Here is an 11,370-nt window from a genome sequence, read left to right on the forward strand (position 1 = left end):
GTAGAAGACATCAAGCTGGGAGGGAGTTGCAGCTACTTTGGAGGATAGGATTAGGATTCAAGAAATTACCCTGGAAAAATGGTCCAAAATTAATCAAATAAAATTCAGAAAGGACAAGTGCAAAGTACTCCATTTTACTCCATTTGGGATGGAGGAATCAATTACATACATACAAATTGGGGAATGACAGGCTAAGCTGTGGTACAGCAGAAAAGGATCTGGGGGTTATAGTGAGCTGCAAGTTGAGTATAAGTCAACAGCATGCTCTTGCTGCTGCAAAAAGAAAAAAAAAAGAAAGAAAAAAGAAGCAATAGCATATGGGGTTGTACTAATAGGAGTGTCAGGGGAAGGGACTCTTCCATTCGATTTAGCAATGGTGAGACCTCAGCTGGAGTAATGTGCCCAAATTTGGGTATCACATTTGATGAAAGAAGTAGTCAAATTGGAAAGAGTCCATCAGGACCAACAAAAATGATAAGAACTCTAGGAAGCATGACTTACAAGGAAAGTTTAGAAGAACTGGAATTATTTAGTCTTGAGAAGAGGATTCTGAAGGTGGATTTGATAACAGTCTTCATACATGAAGGATGATTATAAAGAGGATGGTGGCAGATTTTTCTCTATGGAAACAAGAAACAGCCCCCCTGCCTTTCCTCTCACTCCAACCAACAAATCTTGTTCTGCGTTGAGGAATACTCCCAGAACTACTCTGGCCTCCCCAGAGACATTTGAATACATTTGAGCTGCCTCATTAAGGACTCGCACCATGGAAGTGTAGGTCAGTGCAAATGGCATTACGATGGCAGTTTCCATTCTCCTCTAAGCAGCGGTCTACAGGTGGGACAGCTTCCTCCAGACACTGGATTCCATTCCCAACATAACCTGCTTTGCATTCACAACGGCAAGCATTCTAGAACACAAAGAAACCCATGCATCAGGATTGGTTTAAAGGTTAATTTTGTGCAGTGAATTTGTATTCCACCAGTGGATGCTGATTAGTTCAGCAATAAGGACTATCAACTACCCTGAGCTCCTGGGCTGGGCTTGAATGTGACAGGACACAGAGACTGAACAATTCACAAAGCCAATGAAGTGTAACTTCTGTACAATAATCTCTGTACTTATTGATGCAGCAGGATAAGCCATTTTAAAAGTGACCAAATGGAATATGTTCCAAATACAGTGCCCTACACAGTGAGGGGACATTCTCATTCCCTGTTGGCTAGCCTGAATATTTGAGCTGTGCAGTGCATGACCCACAAGTAACAAGAAAAGCTAAAACCACTACTACTGCTACATGTTTGGAAATAGAATCATGGCACAGAGGTTACAATACATTAATGAGATCTCTCAATCTTCCCTTCGCTATGGAGGAAAACTCTGGTTCTTTGGCAAGACAGAGTCCACTGCTGCAGAGGCAGAAGCAGGATTAGCTCATATCACACAAGAGGTTCTTCCAGCAGGACAGATTACTCAGGTAACTGTTTCAGTGTTCCCTGCACTCTTAGGAGATGCAGTTTTCTATAAGCAGAGATCACCTGATGTTATGCCGAAATGTGACACAGACAAAAAAGGCTGTTCCCTTTAATAGGGAGTCAGATGTCTCAAACCTTCCAATTACGGTGCACAGAGACATGAGAGTGGTGCTCTGCAGCACTGGAGAACTGGTGGTGCTGAAAGGCTAGGTAGTAACAACTAGAAATTGTGTTCATGGGTGTCAATTAATTGTTGGCAATGCACTGTGCTGGCACTTCTTGTGCATTTTCCTACAAATGTGCACAGCCAAGTCAGCAGTTCTTTGAAGCTTATGATATACTTACTGGCCCTGTACTGATGCACAAGGCATGCTCACTGCAGCCGCCATTCCTGCCATCTGCACATTTGTCTATAGGGCTGCAGACATAGCCATCTCCTTGGTAGTCAGGTAAGCAAGTGCAGGAGACATCAACTCCAATCTGAGTGCAGTTAGCATTCTCACTGCATCCTCCATTGTCAACTTGGCACTGGTCAATGACTACGGCAAGAAAGACATTTTTAGCCCTTTAATTTAAAGTACTTTATAAGTGCCCAAATTCTGGAGCCATTATTAATCAGGATCAGATCTTAAGCTTGACTTCAGAAGGGTCCTGCATGCATTAGGTTCTCCACAAATTCTCTCTCTTTTAAAAAAAAAAAATCCTAAACTGTAATTACATAATAACAAAAATCACAACATCGGGTGTAATTAAGGCTACCTATTTACTGTGGTACAACATAAATATCTTACAGTAAATTTGGAACCTGTTAACTGCAGGGCATATTGTACTAAAGTTTTTACAGGTCCCTGGTGTTATTTATTAATGGCATTCACTGTAGTTTAAAATTGAAACAATGTAAATTAAAGCAGAGAGGAAATTGAAGATCATACTATCTTAGGCAATTTTGAGAAATTTAGGCCATGGACAGACATTCATGGTGCTAAGAATTTCTGATGAACTTGTGGCTTTACAAAAGCATGGAAGTGCATAGGCAGGTGTTCAAATGTTTGGTTGTCTGGAGCACTTCAAGGCAGGGCAAGAGCCTGTTCTGCTGGCACTCAGCAGCAAGGGGGCCAGTGTGCTGTAATCCCAGCATGCTTTGTGAGGGCCCCCGTCTCCAGAAATTTCCACATACATGACTGAGTCCTTGGCTGCATAGTCTCAGAATCTCCATTGGGAGAGGCAATGTGAGAGATGTCTCTGCTAGCCAGCAGGTGCTGGCACTGTTATTCCCTTGCCTCTTCAACCTGCAGGTGACTGGGAGCAAGGGGAGGGCTCCAGCACTCTACTGTGGTGGAGGTGGGGGGACAGGACTACTGGGACACTCCTCTGCCTTAGCCATGGCCTTTACAAATTACAGTACACAGTCCCCACAGCAAGAACATACTGGGCACATCTAGAGCTGACTTATTAATAAACATCTTAGCGTCTACATGTGTACACAAAACAAATAAATTCTACACTGCTGTGGAGTTTTCTTGTGCTTAGCAGCGCATGCGTAAATTCTGCCCTGGCTAATGGGCATAAGAGTGCTTCAGTGCAGGAGCTGCCTGCCGGCTAGCTGCATACTGAAGCACCCTTGTGCCCCAGCCAGCCTCTCCACAGCACACTGAGCCTGATCACAGCAGCCCTGGGCTGGCAGGCTGACCCCCTAGACCAGGGGTGGGCAAGTCCCTCCCCTTACCCCTAGAAGTACCCCTTTGGGGAACAGAATTTGCCATTTTAGGGGGAAAAAAACAAATTATATACTAAAAATCAAACACTCATAATAATATATTTTAATTAAAATATTTTTGTCCTGATTTGTGTGCATTTGTGCTGTATATGTAGAAGTGATTGCATAATAGCTCAAAATGCAGTCTTACCTATATATTGTGTAGGGTGTGCAGGGGTGTCGGGGGGAATGGGTGGCTGGGTGTGGGGTTTGTGGGGAGCTTTGGGGGAGTGGGTATGGGGGTTTGTGGGGATGCATGTATGTGGGTATGTTATTGGGGGTATGGATGTGGGGATGGGAACCACATGGTGCAGAGTGGCTGGCAGGTGGGCAGGAAAATAGGGAAAGCAACAGCAGGGGCAGGGGTGAGGGGGGAGTGGAAACAAGCAGGCGTGTAGAAGAGCAGGGCTTGCACTGGTGTCCCAGGGCCAGCACCAGTGGGGCCCAGAACAGGGTGGCAGGAGTGCAGGGTGTGGGCTGGCAGGGGTCTATGGGACTGGGCTGGACTGCACCAGCATGGAGAGAGGGGAGCTGCCCTGGCTCCACAGAGCCCCTGCTGCCCTGCTCTGGGCCCTGCCAGCACTGGCCCTGGGACATTGGCACAGGCCCTGTGCTCTTGTCCAGCTGTTATTGGCTCTTGCGTACCTGCTCACTCCCAGTCCCCCCCACCCCAGCCCCAACGATACAGGCAGGGATGAGCGCATGAAGCCCTGACCCTGTGTGCCCCATGCTCGCCCATCTGGCCTGAGCAGTGTCAGTGCAGGACAAACTGTTGCTCAAGCATGGAAGTAAAGCGCCCCTCGCCTTGCTGTCACCAGGCAGTGCTTGCTGCAGCCACCCAGAGCCTGTGCTATGCTAGGCTGCAGTGTGGCTCCTTCACCACTGCTTGTGGCATGTACCATGGACCATGGGACTCAGCAAGAGCTGGCCCAGCCCCGAGGACTAGGACAATCACCTGCAGTCCTTCCCTGTCTCCCTGCCCCAGTGCTCTTACCTGAATTTCCCACTTCAGCGCAGGGAGGCATGAACAGCCCCAGTCCCTGCTAGGCAGGAGTTTCCAGCTGGGGGGGAAGAGGGGGAGGGGCAGGTAGGCCTTGCTGTTGTATAAGCCTGCTGTGGCTTCCCCTGTGTCCTATTGCCCCTGCCTCCTGTCATCTTTGACAGGCAGCCAGGGGCAGGTAAATATGAATTTTCTAAATGTTTTAGGGGCCCTGTGAGCAGGATAGAAAGGCCTGGTGGGCTGGAACCAGCTTGCAGGCCATACTTTGCCCACCCCTGCCCTAGACCACCTGCTAGCCAGGGCTGCTGTGACCCAGATCAATGTGCTGTGGTCCAGACACATGTGTAAATCACATGCCCAGGAGCTTCCTGGGAGCAATAAGCTCTGTAGTTTATTGCTGTGTGTTAGGGTGACAGTATCTGGATCTTGGGGAGCACTGAATTTGCAGCTGAATAAAAGGCTGTAATCTGTGGCCTAGCAAAGCTGCTAACCACAAGGCAGAATGATATATTAAAAGTAACATTGCAAGATGCTTAGGCAAGCATTTTCCTAACGATGTCGTAGTGTTGTAAGATATATAGCTCACTGTGCAAAAGAAACAGGATGCAAACCACCGGCTATCATCAGGAGATAGAGCAGATTTTGCTTATGAATGCTTATGATAAGCCATTTATTTGCTTATGCTAAGTAACCATCTTAACTGTGTCAACCATTTTCAAGTGAGTCTATGTAAGTCTGTGTGCTGCGAATGAGGTGAAGTCTTAGGAATGTGGAGATGGTACAATATGGGACTGAAAAACAGACTGGAATGTGAAAGACAACACATAACTGGTAACAGAATCCAAGATAAACATATGCGAAAAGGTGAATGGTGATGGTGAAAAGGCCTCCAGAAGCTTCCAGGTTTTGGCTGAAGTTTGCCCAGTGACCGAAGAAGTGGAGTCAAGGTCTTAGGCATGTGCAAATAGCAAAAAGACTTGTAAATAAGTGAAAAGCATAAGTAATTCCATGTTAATGAAACAAACAGTAAACAGAGGCAGACTAAGGGTGGAACAAAGGAGAGACAAGGGTGGGGTAACTGTTAATAAGTATAAACCAAGGTATATACGTATGGAAAAAAACTAATGTTCACTGCGGCTCCCTGTTTTTCTGGGAGCTAGTCTGAAGCTGTCTCCATTATGAATAAAGCTGTTGCTAGGAATGTGTGCTGGTGTTTGCTCTCTGAGCAATTGGATCATCATCTCCCTAGTTGTTGGGCTCTGCGTGCAGTTGGGGTCTAACACTGTGCATCAATGGCATGTGTAGACACACTCAACAATTCCCAGATGTACAACTGCCCCACAGGGCTCCAATCAGGCAGAAACAGCCCCCTGCTTGCTACCCTTGTTTTCTGTAGTGACTTGTCTGTTTCCATAGCAGCTAGCATATATGCTTCACCTCACAAAATGGTTCCTGGATCAAAACCTGACAAAAGCTGCTTCCTTCCCTTCTTGTAGCCTGGCTTCGAGATAATGCCAGAAGTGACTTGGCAGAAATAGGTATTTTTGTCATGGCAGTAGGGTCTGGGAGGAGGCCCTGTTTGTTCAGCAGGAAGGACTTTATTTTGTCCACAAAGAAAGATTGGCTGAGCAGTTCAGAGCAGTGAGATCACAAGGCAATCTGTAAGCCTAGCTCTGCCTCTGTGGGGCAGTAGGTTTTTGTACGAGACAAAAAAGAGTCCCCTGGAACCATGTGAGGGATGCACGTGTGTGAGGAGCATGACCTTTTGGGATGATGGAGAACTAAGGCATGCCCCATGCAAGCCATGTAACTAGATAGGCATTATGCATGGTGCTGGAAACTGTTGCATTGCTGACAAGCTGCTGCTGGAAAGAGCTATTCTTTGGGGAACCACCTTGTTTTTCTGTGAAAAGCCACTTGAACACCTGTATGCTCACTGTTCATATTTCTCATCACAAATGTGATGCCTGTCTGTGGCTGACCAGTCTAAATGAATGAATGACTGCATGTATTACATCATCCCATTTAAAATATAAAGAATCTCTGTCATTCCACAAGTGTTTGGATGATTAAAAAGAACAGTTGGCAAACAAATTGCAACTATGACGTCTCCGAAGAAAACACATGTATATATCAGAAACTGTCATTCTTTGAGATGTGTTACCCACATACTTATTCTCACAGGTGGGTTTGTCTGATGCTGTGTGCTTTGACTAGAAACTTTTTTGCCTTAGTAGTATTCAGAAAGTACGCTGTCACCCCACTTCTTCTGGTATCAAGAAGAGAAAGAATTATGTATGTTTCCTAATCCTCAGTTCCTCTAACTGCAGAGTCCTATGCTGCCTCTAACTTCAAGGAAAAGGGAAATGAATACAGGAGGCAAATGGTCTGCAGGAAGGGAGGGAGGGATTAGGGAGGGGGAGAAGCTGCAGGTTGGGGTTTGTCCAGCCTGAGTTGGAGGTAGCATTCCCTATAAATTATGTGTGTGCACGACTGCGCACAAGTAAAAATCTTGCCGCGCACAAACTTTCTAAGGCCGTGCACCCACCTGGAAAGTTGCTGGGTGCGGAGTGCGGCGGAGGCACCAGGGCCGGCGTGGGACACTTACTGAAGGTAAGCTCCTCACTCCTCATGCAGGGCAGGCTGTGGCTCCTCCCCAAGGTGAGGTGGGGATGGGGACCGAGAGGGGGACAGGGACAGGGCTGGGGACTGGGGCTGGGGGCTGGCGTGGGCCTGTGCATGTGGTCCATGGGGGGTGGGGGGCTATGCAGTGTGTGGCCCATGGCTTATGTTGGTGTGGCCCTGTGAGGCCCCCACTGGTGTAGTCCATATCCACTTAGAAGCTGGACAGCCATTGTAGGCCACTGCTGTAGGCCACTGCTTTGAGGTACTGGGGTCTGTTAGCCAGTCTACATGGCACCATTGCCTCGGTGACTGTCCACAGTTTGTAGTGCCTGGAGAAACTGGTAATCCAGTGTTTAAGGAGGATCTTGACTGGCCTTCAGATTAGGAAGACATAGCTTGTTCTAAAGATAAGAAAACCCATGCCAGATGGCATAGAGATGGTACCACCAGAGCCATCAGTGTAGGGTCCAGTGGCAGAGAGCCTTTTAGGGCTGAGAGGTCCATTAAAGGTCCATGAAGTAGTTCATGGTTACAGATATGGAGTACTTTGCTGGAGAATGGCACTGAGTACTGTGTGGATGGAGCCATTTATTCGCTGTCTAAGTTGAATCCTTGCAGACAAGTATGGCGATGTCATAAACCCTTGGTTAACTGGGGATTTAGAAATCATGACCCCTGAGTGGCTCCATGGAGGTGTTTCCTCACTTCTATATTCTAAGCTGTATTCTAAGTGCTGGGTAGTGTTTACGTCATGGTCTGGGCCTCCCTGGGCTTCCACAGAAACCGCGCAGGGCCAAGAAATCTTGGGGCCAAGTGCTGAGCTAAAGTCATAGTTCCTCAAGATCCTCTCCTGTCACCCATATAGGCTGAAAGGTCTCAGAGGTCTTTTCCTCCTCATGCAGACTCTTCCTGAGTTGAAGGGATCACCTCTTTCAGTACTGTGATGACCATGATGATGAGAGTTTCTTAGGCTTGTTTCTGACATGCTGTCTGCTTTTAGACCTGGATCAGCATGGGTGTATAGGTGGTGATACTGTTGGTGTTGAGGATACTGTTTCACTATGGCTCCCAGTGCTAGAGGACTATGGTGCTATGCTGAGGATGGCTAGGCTATAGCTGTGTGAAGTTCTGCATTTTGGGGATGTAGAGAAACTGGAGAAGATCCAAAAGTAAATAATGAAGTTGATAAAGGAGTCAGAATGCCAACAAAGGAAGGGAAAGTTGAGAGAACTCTGTATGTTTAGTTTGAAGAAAAGGAGATTAAGTGGGGATATGACAGCAATTTTCAAATATTTGAAAGGCTGCTATGGAGAAGAGGGAGAAGTGTTCTCTCTTGCCACAGACAACAGGACATGAAGCAGAGAGTTTAAATTGCAGCAAAGCAAATTTCAAGTAAATCTTCGACAAAACTTTGTAAAAAGAAGAGTAATAAAACAGAAAAGAAGGATAATGGAAAAAGCTGCCTAAGGAAGTTATGGAATCTCTTTTTTTACAGAAGGTTTTTCAAGAAGATGCTAATTGCTTTTTTCTGGGAATAAGCACAGCCTGCCTTTGTGCAGGTGTTGGACTAGACGACTCTTGAGGTCCCTTCCCACCTCATGACTATGGATTCTATGACCCTGGATCTGAGGCAGAGCCAAAGGATTTATCCTGGAGAAAGAGCTGAAGCTTATTCTTCCTGCCCTTTCTCATCTGCACCTTGAATGTTCAACAGATAAAAAAACAGTCAAGGATGTGGGTCTCCCCCAGGCAGTACAGACACCTTTTATGGTCAATCTCAAGGCCATCACAGGAGGGACATAGCTTGAAGCCCAGAGACTGAGTAGATCTGGAGTAAAGGTGCCTCCCCTGATTACATCATGAGCTGAATGAATACTTTAAACAAGAATTTTGGATTATTTCTGAGTGTCAAAGATCGTCAGGAACCCTGAAGGAATGTTCTCTGTCTAGCCAAGCAGGTTGGGAGGACCTGTGGAGCTGGAAGCTTGAATCATCCTTTATCGCTCAGTGCAGGGGCACAAACAAAACACTCTGTGGATACTACTAAGGCAAAAACTGCTCTGGCTGAAGTTCAGGGCATAAAGGACAGACACCAGTGAGAAAGTGTATGTGGACAATTACTCAAAGGAGAAAGAATTGTCCTCTTATACCAGGGGCACGTCTACATGTGTCGCTATGATGTTGTTGTTACTGCACTGTGATTTATGTGATTTACAGTGATTACGTGATTAACGGTGCACAGCTGTGCATGCTGCACATTTAGGAGCTACTTTACCATAGTGGTGTGCTATAATGGGGGAGCACGTTGCTACAGTGCTAAAGTAGTTGCTGGTCACATGTAGACCCCTGTGGATGCTATGTTGACATAGCGCATTGCTATGTGACATAGCATCATATGTAGACATACCCAAGGATGATCAGATCTCTGGAGCCCAGAGTTATAATTTACCACTTTTAACTTTGTCTTTTTAAACTCAATTTTGTCTTAATCCACCTGAAATCTTTTTACTTTTGTTAGAAAATTAGAGACTACCCAGCTCCAACATGTCAGGGCAGAAGCCAGTGAATCCTCTTGTGTCATATGTTTACTGTTTCAGCCATACCTGTGCAAGTTCTTCCATCCCCTTCATAATGTAGGCTGCATTCACAGACATTGTTGAGTTTGCAGACAGCCTGGGGATGGCAAGCTGGGGAGCACGCAGGTATCAGAGCTAAATATAGAACAAACACAAAAGTCAGTAGAGCTTTTACTCTGAAGGCAAATACATTCCAACAACTGTAATATATGCTTAACCCTCTTTGAAAACTCTGCAAAGATCTGTTCCTGATTATATCTCCTGTCATTTCCTACCTCAAACTCTGGTTATATCCCACATCTTGTTACGCCCTCTGTCCATTCATCCCACTGCCTTTTTCATATCGTCTGTCAAGGTGATTTTGACCCCTGAAACAATGTCCTTTCTTTTAGTACATCTTCCTCTTCCTTCTCAAAGATATTTCCTTCAGACTTTGCCTCACTGGGACCTTCCACTCCTTCGCTGTCTAATCCTGTCTCTCTTTGCTGAGTAGTAGAATTTATAGGGTTAATCTGCAATATGTTCCTCATTATTTGTTCTAACCATGTTTTCTTTCTTTGTCATATCTTTTATGGCACTGTCTAGATCTCCAAGAACTTTGTGTTTAAGAGTCAGTTTTTCAAAGCATTTTCAAAACTAGATGCGCAGTGATTCTCATGACAATCTAAGCATGCATTACTGGGGCTCAGGAAAGGGATAGTGGTGAAAATCTGGGTTCATTGATCAAGGAATTCCCAACTTATAGAGATAAAGCCTTCTCCCCTGTAGTTCTCTGTGCACGAATAAGCTCTTCAGAATCTGTTTGTTCAGACTCCACATTCACTTCACTCAAATCTTTCCCCAATATCTTAATTCCATAGAATTAGCTACAAAAATAACAAATGCTTAAACCAGTGGTTGTTAACTGGGGGTTCATGTACCCCTAGGGGTACTTAAAAAGGTCATAGGGGGTATGCAGAATGAATGAGAAAAAATTACTAGAGTTGCACTGATAAAAGAAAAATTGACTGTATCAGCAGTTGGCTTTTTTTGGCTGATGTGGCTGATAATGTAGACGATAAATGCCCCGTGCATGCACATAGCCGCAACACAGCATGCAGGTGGCCAGGAACACAGTCCGGCAGCATGGAGAGCAGCTGGGTCTGGCTGGAAAGTCTGTTGTGAGGGAAGGGGTCTGAGGGGGTCAGATTGAGGCCCCTGCGGTGAGGGAGGGAGTGGAGCTGGGACAGGGGCAGGTGCTGCACAGGTGGGGTGGAGCCCTGAGCAACTTGTCCAGGGGTCACGGGGGGGGGAGGGAGCTCCTACTGATGCAGATACCCTGGGAGAGCATGGGGGGCATGTGCCCCTGGATATGTATGCAGGGCAAAGGTGGGCTGCTCCTGCAGACTGGGACTGGGATGGTGCCAGGCTCTTTTTGGTGGGTGGTTGGGCTGGGCTGCACTCAGGACTGGTGGCAGTGGTGCTGGGAGTGGGGGCTACACCATATTTTGGGGTGGCTGCAGCCCCCACCCAATAGCTCCCTCCCAGTTCCACTGCCACCCACCCTGAGTGCATCCCCAGCCCAAACCCCTTGCCAGGAAGAGCCTGGCACCACTCCAGCCCCAGCCCATAGCGGCAGCCTGCCCTCACCCCATGTGCAGATCTGGGGCACATGCCCCCCCATGCCCTTCTGGGGTGTGTGCAGTGGTGGGAGCCACCCCCTAATCCCCCCAGGTGAGCCACATGCGGCTCTATCCCACACCCTGCCCAGCTGCGCAGTGCCTGTGCCTGCCCCTGCCCTGCCCCACTCCCTCTCTCACCACAGGGACCTCAATCTGCCCGTCCCCCATACCCCTTCACTTACAACAGACTTACCAGCCAGACTATGATATAGTCTGTGTTCATTAGGGGCAGATCTTGTCAGACCAACCTGGTGACCTTTTATGACCAGGTCACCAA

General features: G+C 46.9%; 1 protein-coding gene across 1 annotated transcript in view; it reads right to left on the reverse strand.

Moving 5' to 3' along the window:
* STAB1 (stabilin 1) overlaps positions 1-11,370 on the reverse strand; it is a 297,038-nt gene that overhangs the window by 27,611 nt on the left and 258,057 nt on the right. Inside the window, exons 58-60 of the mRNA XM_019505230.1 lie at positions 9,460-9,567; positions 1,821-2,014; positions 766-910 (exon numbers count right to left, since the gene is read on the reverse strand). Coding sequence (XP_019360775.1) covers positions 766-910; positions 1,821-2,014; positions 9,460-9,567 — 447 coding nt within the window. The remainder of the gene's footprint in view (positions 1-765; positions 911-1,820; positions 2,015-9,459; positions 9,568-11,370) is intronic.

Source organism: Gavialis gangeticus, unplaced genomic scaffold (assembly GCF_001723915.1).
Source record: "Gavialis gangeticus isolate Ggan-Ray unplaced genomic scaffold, GavGan_comp1, whole genome shotgun sequence".
Taxonomy (NCBI): domain Eukaryota; kingdom Metazoa; phylum Chordata; order Crocodylia; family Gavialidae; genus Gavialis; species Gavialis gangeticus.